General features: G+C 39.2%; 1 protein-coding gene across 1 annotated transcript in view; it reads right to left on the reverse strand.

Annotated features, from left to right (window-relative positions):
* The window catches only part of GPC3 (glypican 3), a 313,583-nt gene that overhangs the window by 30,638 nt on the left and 268,270 nt on the right, over positions 1 to 14,675 (reverse strand). The window contains exon 7 of the mRNA XM_080910639.1: positions 12,223 to 12,382. Coding sequence (XP_080766765.1) covers positions 12,223 to 12,382 — 160 coding nt within the window. The remainder of the gene's footprint in view (positions 1 to 12,222; positions 12,383 to 14,675) is intronic.

Here is a 14,675-nt window from a genome sequence, read left to right on the forward strand (position 1 = left end):
CTAAAACTGAGAAGCTTTTTCATTTGTTAGCATAATCTTGAAAGACAGGAACTTCTCTCCATGGTGGGAAGAGCTGCTGCTTTAAGCTAAGAGCCTTGAAGGATGAAAGAAGGAAGCAGAGAAAATAAATCTTTCCAATGCACCTCCTCACTGCAGTGGTATGCTAGTAAATATTTAACAACTGGCTCTCAAAATAAGAAGTATGCATGCCCTTTTATTTTAAGTTTTATTGGAATAAATGATGTGCAGAAAATGATTTATAGATAATATATGATGTTATTTATAATAAATTTCATATAGGGGATGGTTTTCACAGAATGCTTTCATTGGCCTTTCCTTTGCCAAAAGTTTGCATCTATAACTAAACTACATCACAACTGATTATCAAATGCAGTTATACAGGAATATGAGTTGCTCTACTGGCTTACATTAAGGACACTCTCAGAAGTGAACAAATAAAGTATCTGTTGGGACTTCATTTCATCAGTGACGAGAATGAGATTCTTACTGTCAGATAATAGTTTTCAAATTTTGGGAGAATATTCCTACAAATCGGGTGCTATTCATGATGTGATAGCTACCCCTAGAACAGAATTCCAAGTACAAGTTATACCACTGACGTTTCCCCCATCACTCACCTACTTCTAAATTCTAGGCAATCAACACCACAATAACTCAAACCCTAACTTAATGTGTTTGCTGACTTCTAAAGGAGAAACTACTCCCATTTTGGGTACTATCAAGCTACGGATGTGCTGGCATTTGATGCAGAGTGGGGAAAGTATAGAGTACTCCTCCCTCACAGATACAATGGACATAGTTAGACAATGGGCTAATGTACTTAGCATAGGGTGACTTTGGAGCATCATCCTTCTTTGAATAGAATTGATTTTATTACAAATTTATAATGTTTAATCTCTATTAATAAGGGATATACCTAATTGGCTCACAGAAATTCTGAAAATGTAACAATTGGCTTTTATGATACATGCCACACAACTCAAGCAGACCACTGCCCTCATCCTAATCAAACTGCTTTTCAGTAGATCTCACCAAGGTCAGGAGGGATGCCAAGCAGATACACACACACACTCACACACACACACACACACACACACACACACACACACACACCTACTTTTCCCTGCTCGAAGTGCACTCTGCTACCCTGCTCTTTATTGCTGATCTGCAGGAAGATAACGGAAACTGAAAGTCAGCACTTAAACTTTTATAGCATCTCGACAGATACTTTGGTCTGTTGAATCTCTTAATTAAAACGTGTGGTTTATCTTTGGCGGGCCTCTTTGTTATTTCCTTTCCCTAGTAATGCATCTTTATTATATTCTACAAAAATATTGGTCCATGATTACTTTGGTAGAGAGAGTTCTGGATCATAGATTACTTGAGGTACACTACTTTCTTCTCTGTGACCAAAATCAGATTGGAGAGGGCAGTGTAGGAAATGAGTGTGAACCAGATAACCTAGAACCTGATAATTCAGCCATTTAGGCTAATTGCTTGAGGCTGGGGCAGAGGGGACTCTATTCCAAGTCTGTCTTCTAACACAGTGGCGAAGGTAGATAATCAGGAAGAAGGAAGATCTATTGTCTCACAGAAGAAAGACAGGCTTTGAGTGACACAGGCTTTGAGTGACAGAAGATGCAGAAATGGTTTTCTGGTAAAATCTGTGCTATCTTAAGGAGTCATTTGCTTAGAAGAATAGTTACACTACGCAAATTACACACACAAAGAAAAATAGGTACAGAAAATGGCAATTGGTGACATGTGCTCAGATACAAATAAGCAGAGATTCTGCCCCCCATTCTTCTTCTAGGCTGAAAAGCTATTTTGTTTTCCTGTCATTTTCTTTTGCTCTACTTCTGTACAACCAAGCCACCTCAGAGCTTTTCAACGGCTTGGAAATGGAGATCTGACAGAGGTATTAGTCCACACTCACTTTATGCCCATTAGACTCATCTTCCAAATATATTTTGCGTAGTGACTACCACCCACACTCCCCTATTGTCAGGAGCTGACTGTCTCCCTTTGCAAGTCATTCATTCCCCTGAGGAATTGCCGAAAGGATAGGAAAGTTCATCCTTCTATCAGTCAAAGTACGACTCCTTATGCTTGGCTTCCAGTTCTGCTCTGATGTTCCATGTCTGACCACTAAATCATAGGTGATGTGCCCACCCCCCACCATCCTCATCTTGTGTAGACTGAACACTGCCTTCCCATTGTCACTGTGTAAATTCTTCCTGTTCTTCCCACCCTTCTCTTCATGCTCTTTGGTTACAGATGCTCACTTACTGCCTACCCCGACTTGCCCTACACCTTTGTGGAATAGTACAGTGATCTCTTCTACCAGACTTCACAGGTTCAGCTATGGGAAGCTGGAGGGGACTTGGAAGAGGGAGTCAGCTCATAAGACAGTGAGAGTGGAGACACTTGGCTACCCTGCCAAATATGGGGTGAAAGCAAACAGATGTGAAAACTAAATGGTGCACGTGGGGTTTGGGATGTTGCTCAGCAGTAAGGTGCTTACTTAGCAAGCGTGAAGTCTTTAGTCCTGTAAAAAAAATCATGCCAGCACTCCACACGGTTAATTAAAATATCTATCTATTTACTTTGTAATACTGGGAATAAAACCCAGGGCTTCCCACATGGTAGGTAAAGCCCTACCAGTGAGCTTTCTGCCTCTGTCCTGAAATGTTTATTAAATGGCATCTACTAAGCAGGTATGTGTGTGTATGTGGGGGGTGGGGGTGGTGAACTTAGTGACTAACAGCTGAATCCTTAGGGTAAAAATGGGGGCAGAGGGCCCAGCATAAACAGACTTTCCTAATTTGTAGCTCATTGCTGGACTTGATCAGCAATATAATTGCCAAGTAAATAAAAGTGGAGTAGAGGCTTTCCTCCAAATTCTGGTGTCTGGGATAGTCTGTGAGCAGGAGGAAATCTCATTAGCACCTTCTGGATATAGGATGAAAAAGACATGCTTGAAACTCTCCCAGGAGCTCATGGGTACTTGGGCAAATCACTTTACTCAGAAAGCCATTCTGAAGGTGCTAATGAGATTTCCCCCTGCTCTCACACACAGGCTGCCTGCAGACACTCACATTTGTAGGGCAACCTCCGCTCTGTTTAATGTACTTGGTAATTATATCACTGCTTAAGTCCGCCCACAGGTTACAAATGAAGAGTCTATGCTAGCACTCCTGTTTTTACCTTAAAGGCTTAAATCAGCTATGTACATTCGGATTTTTTTTAAAATAAAAAGATAAAAGTCAGTATACTTGGAAATTATCAGAACTATGAATTAAAAACAAAACTGGACATGGTAGATCACATTGGTAAGCTCAGCCCTTGAGAGGCTGGGGCATGGAGGACTCTCATGGGCTTGAGCTGAGTCTAGGCTATGGTATGTAACTGTGTCTAAAAACAAACAAAGCCAAACAAGAAAACAACGACACAACAACAAACCAAACCAATAATCCACGAAATTAGAAAAAAAAAACATCTAAATTGAGAAAAACTCAAAGATTAAGTTTTCAGATAACCATTGTTTTTCAGGGAAATTTCCAAAAGTAGCAAATAAAAAATTATGTGGATTTAAATAGAAATCTACCCCTTTCTGATATCTTTTCCAGCAGGTGAGAGCATTCTATTTGATGGCACTCCAACTCATTGTCCTAGACCCCTCGAAGATATTAGCCCCACAGGAATCTCTTCCCATCTGCTTGCCAGCACGAATAGAAACTTTGACATTGCCACTTTCTGCCTGGTTCTTCCTCTATCTATAAGTTGAGGACTGTCCCTGGCCATCTCCTTCCTTTCTATCTATACTTATAAAGTTTAGTTGAAGCTGTCACTGAATTGGTTAGCATTGTTTCCCCCTCCAGAGGAAAGCAATTACAACCCAGGTAGCCAAGTTCATAATATTTTTAGTTGAAATATGATTGCAAAATGTAATAATGTTATATTGTTCATATTAACCATAATATTATAAATAATTATCCTTGATGCTGGTCTGTGGTGGCACACATCTTTAAATCCCAGCATTCAAGAGGCAGAGGCAGGCAGATCTCTGAGTTTAGGGCCATCCTGTTCTACAGAGTTCCAGGACAGCCAGGGCTGATACACAGAGAAACTCTGTCTCAAAAAAAAAAAAAAAAAAAAAAAAAAAACAAACCAATGAACCAACCAACCAACCAAAACAAAACAAAACTCCCACAATTTCCCTGGATATAAAGGCATCATAACCCAAGGGTTTTATGGCACATTGTTATAAGGTAGAGACCTGGGAAATAAAATATCTGAATAATCTAATCCCAAACAACAAACTCCTGAAAACACAACAAAACTGTGGTGACTTTATAAAACAATTTCTACTTTTCTTCTGTACATCTGTCACCAGCTTGCCTTTGGTAACTCCCTAGTCAACATGAAGACATTTGGAAGGCGCCTTTCTTGGTATATGTCTCAATTGGCAGGTTATATCATTGCTAAAGCTCACATCTAAGTCCTTCCTTGTAAGCCGGAGAAGCCGCACAAAGCTCTTAGGGAGAGTTGAGATCGGCTGTCTTGTCAATCTCTTAGCAAGAAGCACCTGGTCTGTGTGTGGGAACAGTGTTATTACAGTGAGCTTTGCTTCCCTTCTCTTCCCCAAGGTATTAACTCCCTAAAAGCAAAGGCCTAGACATGAAAGCAGGCTGCTTGTAGCTAAGAACAAGGTATAGTGGAAAGCATCAAGAACCCCTTCTAGACCCTCCCCAACAAGCTGTCCAGCCCTGCCCTTACTGCCCTACTCCCACCAAAGAAAACACACCGTAACTAGCTGTGATTCTTTCAAGATGTAGGTACCTAATACTATTCCGATCCGGTGGTTATTTGCACAACTTAGCAGACATAGTTGTCATTGTTCAAATACTTTCTTCCTTTAAACCACCTCAGGTTAAAACAAGTTAAAAGGTAACCGAATGCCCCCTTTTTTAGGAATGGAGAAGAGAATACACGTATAATGGAGATTACTGGGCAGATCATTTGGACCTTTTTCATTTTAGTTGAAGGCTTTTGCAAATAAAAAAATATTTAGAACCCAATAGTACTAAATGCTAGTCAGATTAGTTCAAATGGGCACACTGCTTTATAATTTTATAACTATGTTTCTATCCACCATCACATGTGGTTCAACAACTAATGAGCTGGGTAGGCATGTTATCAACACTTTGTCAAATGCAGAAACTGAAGTTTTGTGGAGCTAAGTAAGGGATGCTGTCTAAATGTTCCCACACTGGGAAATAGCAGGTCCAGTTTCTCGACTCTCTGGACTGCATGACGTCTTTAATGTTTGAAGCTTCGATGCCCTATGTATGGAGAATGTGCCCACTCTCATTAGATAGGATCCCCTTCCTAGTAGATAGATTGACTCCTTTTGCATTGACACCATGTATTCAAAGGGACTGAAATCCTAATAAATGCAAGATCTTGCCTGAGAGGTCCAAACATGAATTACTTAGCAAGAAACAACCTGTAACTTAAGTGTCGAAGCTCTGTATGGTATGTTTCCAAAGACTACAGAGGAAGTAAAACTAGGTTGCTCACGATGTGAAATCCATTTTGGGAAAGTACTGTAGTATTTGACTGAATTTGTTGCCAATTGGTCAATGTAGATAGATATATCATTGCTTCTAATGTATTTTGAGCTCAGCACTGGACTAAACATGTCGCCCATTAAAACAACAACCCGAGCGGTTCATTCTTCCAAAAGCTCTCTGTCTGCAGATATCACCTGGGATAAAAGGCCTATCATAAAGTTCCTTCGATGGTTTTATCCCCTTCACAAGTCTAACCCATCAATGAATTTCTTAATTCCCAGTGCTTACCAGCTCACATTTGTGAGGATTTGACTTGACAGTGTAGAAGAATACATCATTGAAATGCCCATCCTGTATTATGCCACACGCTTGTTGCTTGTACTTCATCAATTTAGGCTACATAGTAGGTTGAAGACAAACAAGGGGTCTATGAGACCTTATCTCAAGAAAAAGAATAGAAGTAAAAATAAAAGTAAGTGGTTTTAAAATAGTTTTTTGGGCTGGAATGATGGCTCAGTGATTAAGAGCACTTACTGCTCTTCCAGAGGTCTTGAGTTCAATTCCCAGCAACTACATGGTGGCTCACAACCATCTGTGATGAGATCGGATGCCTTCTTCTGGTGTGTCTGAAGACAGCTGCAGTGTACTCATATATAACAAATAAATAAATCTTTAAACAAATAAAATAAAATAGTTCCTAACCAATATTTATTTAAAGTTATCATTTTACCTTTCAAATATAAACTAACTGCAGAGAAAGAATATTTGATATGGAACTATTGGCTTTCCTGTTAAATAAATCCTATAGCCACTTCTACAAGACTTCTAGGAGGTGGGCTAATGAGATCAGCTTGCTACCCAATTCCAACAGAAGAGTGGTAAAAAGGGACCTGCACCGGCCTAGGTTTCATCTTCAGACTTGTCTGGCTAATGAACAAAACACAGGTTTTATTTGCAGTCCACATGTATATCCAGGAGACTGGAAGTTCTTCAGAGCAAGCATTTTTAGAAGTATCCATGGACACAAAATACTGCATTGGTTTTAATACTGGGTAAATAAAGCTTTAAAGTCAAGTTGAATAGGAAGAGGTCAGTATATATAGCTGCAGGCTAGTTGTTTGATTTAAATGTTCTGTCATATGTTTTGAATAAACAGACAAACAAGAAGCCAGTTCCTTATTTTGAGACACATTTCCACATGACCCAGGCTGGTCTCAAACTTGCTGTGTAACCTGTGTAGTAGAAAATAACCTTGAATTTCTGATCACATCTCCATCTCACAAGTGATAGGATGCTATGAATTTATTACTATAGTGGGTTTCTAAGACAGTGTTGGTTTACATCTATAGGCTCTTTGAAATCCTATCAGCATCCACAGAAACAAAAGAACAGCACCCTTCATAGCAGGAATCTGTTTTTCAGTGTTGGAGTACTGGGGACTGAGCTCTATGCTTTACATGTATCTTTTGTTTTAAATGTCCATGATGCTCTATAATAAGACCTAATGTTACCCCCCATTCACAGATGTGGAAGTAGTGTGATTTGAAAATTCATGTGCCCTCCAAAATTCACCCTGAAACTCAATTCCCTATACAACTGTATTGTGGTAGTGGTAGTGGAATATTGTTAGCAGGTGATAAGGATGTGTGCGCTCTATTCAAATGCAGCAGATTAGTCCTTTACAACAGGACTGGAGGGAGAATACTAAACTTGCTCATTTTTGCCCTTCTATCTCTTTTACCAGGTGAGGAATCAGCGTTTGCATCTTCCACCATCTAAGAATGCATCAAGAAGGACTCTGGCAGATGCCAGATGCTGATGCTTTGATGTTAGACTTCCTAGCTGCCAGAACTGTGAGAAATTAATTGCTGTTCTTTATAAATCATCCAGTCTATAGTATTTGTTAACAGCAGCATAAATGAACTAAGATACTCATCAAGAGGAAAACATACTACTCTTGGTAATCCATGGGTAAAGAAGGAACTGTGGTTGAGATATGGCTTTACAGCCATCTCATCCAAAAAGTTAAGGCAACAATCAAAAGAGTAGAAACCCTAAAAACTGCTATTTTTAATGTAAAAATAATAATTTCGGTGCATTGGGCTAGGTGGTCCATGTCTACAATCCCAGCTGAAGCAGGAGAATTTAGAGGCAATTCAAGGCTACCCTTGGGTATGCTGTAAAACTTTGTCTTAATCCCCCCCCCAACCAAAAAAAACCACCAAAACATCAACAACAAGCCCACTCCCGAACAAAATAAAATATGCAAAACACAAAAGAAAAAGATGGAATAAAAGAAGGAAAGGATGGAGGCAGGGACATTAAAAAGAGAAGCATTTAACAAAATTTATGATGAGTTTTAAAAGTAAATATATGTCAGAAAGTTTGGAATATAAAATCTTCTTGGCAATATCTTGTTATTCAAGTGTTCTGATGGCTAGGTGTAGGCAATTCTTTGTAAGAAGGCTGAGTTTCTTCACTGGAAATTTCAGAGTGGTTAGAATAGGGGAAATATATCACGGAAGAGAACAGAGAACCTGCTAGTTAGGTGGAAATACATAAAAAGGTATCCCCCAAAGACTCTCATAAGAGTCTTGGAAGAAACCACAGCCAAAACCACGATCACATACTGTTGGCAGTAGACAAGTCTGTAAGAATGGTTTATGCATTGCCTTTATGTTATAGATGGAGAAATTGTCTCCTAAACAGTGAAATGCACTTTCATTAGGACATGTGAGAGTTTAGAAACAAAGCCCAAGAAAAGAAATGCATTACATGTAGTATATCAAAAGAAAGGAAGAAGCAAGCCAACATGGTCTAGCCAATAGGATCACTCACTGGTTATGATGTAAAAGATCTGTTCAGGGACAAAAGGAAGATATAAGAGAACTGAACAGACTCTAAGCCATGCTTTTTATTCCCAAGATGCCTTCTGGAGGTGGCAATTTGCAGTACTAAATGAAATGGTAAATGCACATCATGTTCCAAATCAAGTTGACTAAAGAAATGGATGAAGATGAATCATCAGCACCACATGGCATCCACCCAGATTTTGGGTGAAATTATATAACAGCTAACCAATGTGTATAGCCTGTTGTTCCAAATAGCTATTGTGCCTTGAGCGTGACATATTGGCAATGAGTTTCTTCTCCACAAGAAGTGTTTTAAAGGAGACCCAAGGAACTACAGGCTGGTAGAATCACTGATCAGGGTAGGCACATGTACTACTTTAGAGTCAGGGCATCATTTTCCCTATGAATTAAATTAACTACCTTCTGCACAGTGTTTTACAGTTTACAAAGTCCTTAAGGTTAACCATGCCTTACAAACTGCCTAGAGTTCTTTGAGAGGATCAATGTGCATGTAAACAATGGGAAACCAAGGATGCCATCTAAGTACATTTGATAATGTCCCTGACAAGGATCCCCATAAAGCACTGCCTATGAAAGTTAGGTCACCTTGTAACTATAGAACATTTTTTAAAATGGATAGGGACAAGGCTTTCATGCAGAAAATCCTGGGTTGAAATGAGCAGTCTATGAACCGAGGACCAGTGCTGGTATTAGTTAGCAGTTTGGTTAGTCGTCTGGAAAATCTTTATAATTTATATGGTCACAAGAGTTGCTAAACACAGGTTGGGTTAGGACCCAAAGTGCTTCAGGTTTTGATGTTTTTTTTTTTTTTTTTTTTTTTTTCCAGATTATAGGATATTTATGTGGTCTTGATTAGTGGAACATCTCTAAATATTTGACACAATTTGAGCATTGTGTTGGCTCTCAGAAGGTTTGATTTTGGATTTTGGGCTTTCAGACAAAGCATGCTTACTTTCTGGCATAATACAAAACTCATTTGCATATTTTCATGGCTATACTGAGGAAGGAGCAAAGAAAACATTTGAATAGATTTGTTCGAGAGTAGTAGCCTCTGAAACCAGACTGCCTGCATATCAGTCCTGAATCTGCCCTCGTGGAACCACGAACTCACTTTAGAGCATATCTTGAAAGCATTGGCGGAGCTTATTTTAGTAATTCGTTCAGAAAATTGTATTCCATATATCAATTGTTTTTAAAAAGACTTTTAGGAGGGAAGCTAACAATTATGGAGTACCTAGTGGGCCATGTTGTCAACTGTTCCCTTGATATGTTCCTGCAAAACAGGCCCATGTTAGGGTGTGATCTCCATTTGATGAGCGGAGTATTAGAAAGGAAATAGTCAGACTTAAGGAATTTTTTTCTAAGTCATACTAACATGTAAGAAGTCTCCATAGCAAAACTTAACTTTCTTGTCTCTGAATCTTATGTGAATGTACTGTGGGGGTCAGGTATGATTTAAGAAGGAAGAAAAGAGACTTATCTTTATAGACATAAACACGGACACTGGTATGAAGATAGAAACCAGCACAGCATGTTTATGGGGTTCAAGGGGTATAAATACAGCTTTTAAAGCTGAAGTAAAATGTGTATATGTGGCTAATGGTAGGAAATGTGGTCAGAAGGTTAGTTGGGGCTAGACTACAAGTCTCTTAGAATTCTGAGGAGGATCAGAGCATTATCTTCAAAGCAATGGGGACAGGACGAAGGCAGCTGAGCCAGGGAGAGTATAAGATGCTTCAGAAAGATTAACGTGTCATCTGTGCATGATGAATTGTTGGAATCTTCTGCCTGGCTCTGTAATTCTTTGTTTGCTAATTTGTTCACCTAAGGCTCACAATATTCCTGCCTGAGCCTGGAATCCTGGCAGCCACTTAGGATTTAATTGCAGGGGTGTGGAAGGTGGGGATGAGAGGAAGCAGTGATAGAAACAGAAAATGTGAAAAAGAAGCCATCAACTTGGATTTGGAGAGCAACTGCATATGAGAAACAAAGTAGAAAGAAAAGAAAGAACCAAAAGATGACTTTAGGTTAAGTCTCAGTGACCAAGAGAAGTGTGGCAGAATTAGGAAAAGGAGGTTATAAAAGGAACCAGTTAGATAGTCATTTTATAACTTTGATTTCTGACACATCAAATAGAAGAAAATGGTGAGAAAAATCAGATATAAAATATTACTGACCGAATGGAGGTGTGGCCTGATATTGATAGTAGTGATTTTATGTCATCTCTACAGTAGCAAAGCAATAAAAAAAAGACAAAGCAACCTAAATGTCTACAGAAGGAAGATGAATAAGAGGTACAGGTGTGTGTGTGTGTGTGTGTGTGTGTGTGTGTGTGTGTGTGTGTGTGGTAGAGCATGCCTGCACTGGGGTGTTGCAGGCAGGAGAATCAGCAGTTTAAAGTCATTCTCAGGTACATATTAAGTATGAAGTTATCCTAGGATGTTGACTCAAAAAAACAAAATACAATCCAAGAAATGGAGGAGGAAAAAAACCATTCCAGCATACCGTACACATCGAAGGGGCTTGAACTCAGTGTACAATTCTACTTTATATGAGTTACGAATCAGTGAAACTCAGAAGCCTTAGAGCAAAATAAGCCCATTTTCCAGGGCTGGGGACTGTCTGGGAAAAATAAAGAGGTGCTGTTCAATGGGCATAGAGTACTTTAGGCATGCAAGATGGAGAGTGCTGGACATTTGCTCTTGACCAAATTGGACCTAATTAATAGTGCTTACAGTACACATAAAATTTTGTTAAGAGGGAAGATTTTAATGAAAAAGAACTGACTCCAAGAAAACATTTAAAGAGGGAGAGTAGATCCAATGTGTGTGTTCTCTCCAGAGAAGCTTAAAAGGAGACAAATGAGACCTGCGGCTGGACACTAGCTTGTAGGGCCAGATCAGATAGATAGCAGTTAGTTAAGGGAACGAGGCTATGAGAGAAACGGGAGGCCAGGGACAATAGATTTCAGAGAGAAGCAATGTGCTGAGGAGGAAAAGGCTTGGTAATGAAAGTCCGTCTCTTCCATGTAGAGAAATCTCATTCCTTCTCTGAGCCCAGATTTATTGGGAAGGATTTAGAATGCAACGCATGTCAGGATGAAAGGACTTAGAAACTCTGAGACACAAGAAATACGAGGAGATTGGTTGTTGTTGCTATTGCATTTCCTTAGTGACGCCAGCATCTCTGTTTATTTCTCTTTTCTATTGCTATTGTTTTTATGTAGCAATACAGTGGTGTGTTCTAACTGTACTAGACTGCTTTGAGAAAAGAAAATAGACATGTTGTTTGAAGAAGGAAAGGCCAGCCCATAGCTCTTCCTTTACAGTTATCCCATTGTTGGTCTGCTCCCTTTTTGGGGTGTTGGGGATTAAACCTCGTACCTCACACAGGAGATGCAAGTACTGTGCCCCACTACAACCCCAAGATTCACCATAGGTTTGTCCAAGATTTCCAAGACAGCATTTCTTTGCATAACCAAGTAGGCCTAAGGACAGCTCCACTGGAAAAACAGAACCTACTGATCAGCTCAATTAACTTTTAGTCAAATAAAAAAAAAAAAGAAAGGAAAACAAAAACAAAACCAAAAACAGGACAATGCCTTTCTGGTCTTCCCAGGGTCAGAGATGTGGGTTTGGGGTGGGAAACCTGAAATCAACTTTCCTAAAAGAGTTCATGGCACTGTGTGCTGCAGGTGTTTTTAGCAATTGAGTTTTTAGGCTCTGAGAGCATCAGCTTTTTCAGCCAGTTACCTGCCAGGAAGCGCAGTTGATTCTTCACTTTCATCATCCCGTCGCCAGAGCTTCCAATGCACTCATCTTCGTCATCGCCGCAGTCTCCACTTTCCAGTCCTTCCTCATCCAGGCTTTTGTCCACAACCTTACCCTTGGGCACAGACATGGTTCTCAGGAGCTGAAAGAGAATAACAGGTCTATAGAAACTCTCCTTATTTTTTTTTCTTCTGGTAGGGTTAGAAGAATGTGTTACCACGAAGTACATATCTTTTAACAACTGTTTTCAAAGGGTCCATATAGTAACATAGCAAAACTCCGTTTTAAAAAAAAAACTCAACTTCAAATTTAACTATGTGGAAATTACTTATATATTTCAGAGCGTCATACTTCTGGACAATTCCGCAGCCCTTGACATGATTCTCTATTCTTGCAGTCTACTTAAACCACACTGAAGTCAGAGGATACATCACATTTTATATTCCTGTGCCACTGCATGTAAGTTCCTTGACAGATGAAGCTTATGTATGGTCTAGTAGGACACAAAGATCAGGAAAACTTCCTGTGAAAGTGCACTAGAATGGCATTTACCTTCACTATGTGAAAACAACACCTGTCTGTAATGAAATAAACACAGACTTACACTTGTCACTTCCCATATTTTGAGCAGTTGAAAGACACTGTAAATAGTTCTCTCTTCTGCACTTTCAGTAAGGTGCTTTTAGATCATTCTGCTTTATCATAGCCAATATATTTATTAAAGGACATGCTTCTTTCTTTTGATCTTTGGGACATAGCTTTTTATTCGTGTGGCTTAGTTCTACGGAACTCCTAATGTTTCAATGGCTCTCCACTAACAGACCCTTACTGACAATGAATGAGAGTCCATTTTATTTTCCTTGTTATCTGTCCCCAAGGCTTTGTGCTATTATCCTCAATTCCGGCTGCAATTGCTGCCTCGTCACCCATTTTTGGTCCTCTAGGTCCCACCCTTTGTTTTTTTGGTGAGAGTTGGTGATGATTTATCATGATTGTCAAATTGACAAGACTTAGAATGAACAGGGAGGAAAGTCTCTGAGCTTGCCTGTGAAGGATTTTCTAGATGATGTTAGCAGAGGTGGAAAGATCTAACTGTGGGTGCCACCATCTCATGGCTGGAGTCCCAGACTGAATAAAAAGAACTTCTCATCTGTGCTTTGGGACTGTGGATACAGTGTGGCCAGTTGCCTCATGTTCTTGCCAGCTCTTAGTCTTCTCTTGAAAGCTAGAGTTTTTTCATTAGCAATAAATGAGTAATTATTTTCCTTATGCTCTCAGCCCCCCTTGTTCCTTTTGAAGACAATGATGTATAAACGGAGTTCCTTGAAATGTGCATTTGCATACAGCTGAAGCTTACTTTGCGTACTTCCCACTTTATAGCCCAAACTATTATGGAATTCAAAATCACAAATGATGGATAGGGGCTACATTTAGTTTACATCACTAATCTCTCAAGAGTGTTTCCTTGAGATACACACTGACATATAGCTGAGACATAAATACTTTGTGTACTTTTAGTTCATAACCCAAACTAATAAGCAATTGCATTTAAGGGTTAAGGTTTAATAAATTCAGTAATTTCCAAAGCTTCAGCGACAGTATTCTTAGGTGACTGCCACTTATTTTCCTGCAGACATATGTAATGATGATTATGGTGACAACTGCATTTTAGTGTCACTCCTTTTCTTTATATAGTGCTGCCAACAGTTTCGCTAGTCCATGTTTTGGCAAATATCAACACCGTAAAAACAACAAACAAATTTTTAATATTGTTGCAGAAGTAGTTTTGATCTTGTGGCCCGCTGGAGTTCAGGGACTTCCAGAGTTCAGAGACCATTCTTTGAGAATAGTGAGTCCATGCTAGAACAAACATCAGTATAGTTTAACTAAAACTTCAAATCTATGCTTACCCATTATTTCATATAGGAAAATTGCTTTTGACATAAGCATTTCATGTTAATTTTCAAGAATGCATCCTTTGTGTACAACACGAACTGTTTGCATTAGAATTTTTTTACATGAGGAGATTTTGTGGTTAGGTATATATTAGTGAACTTGCTATTTTTCAAGCACATCTCACATTTGAGCTTTTTATTAATACCTTCAGTAAGCATTAACTGAGAACATACTATAAGCTGTTGTTCATTTCTGTCTATTGAAAGGCTTCCAGATTTTCAAGCCAAGTTCGAGTGCCATGTCCTTAATAAAGCCTTCTTGGCAGATTATCATTATAATTATTCTCCCCCTCCATCTCCCATGAGTGTTTCTTTTATCTCTACCCCCTAAATGGCACTTTCTGTATGTAATCTGGCATTACTTAAGCTTATTTAGTATTTTCTCCTCTACTAGACTATGAGCCACTAGGGTCTTCATCTTCTGTGTTTTTGAACCCCACAGCATTTAAAGAACTATCTGGCACACAATAGACACTCAAT

The sequence above is a fragment of the Micromys minutus genome, assembly GCF_963924665.1.
Source record: "Micromys minutus genome assembly, chromosome: X".
Lineage (NCBI taxonomy): Eukaryota > Metazoa > Chordata > Mammalia > Rodentia > Muridae > Micromys > Micromys minutus.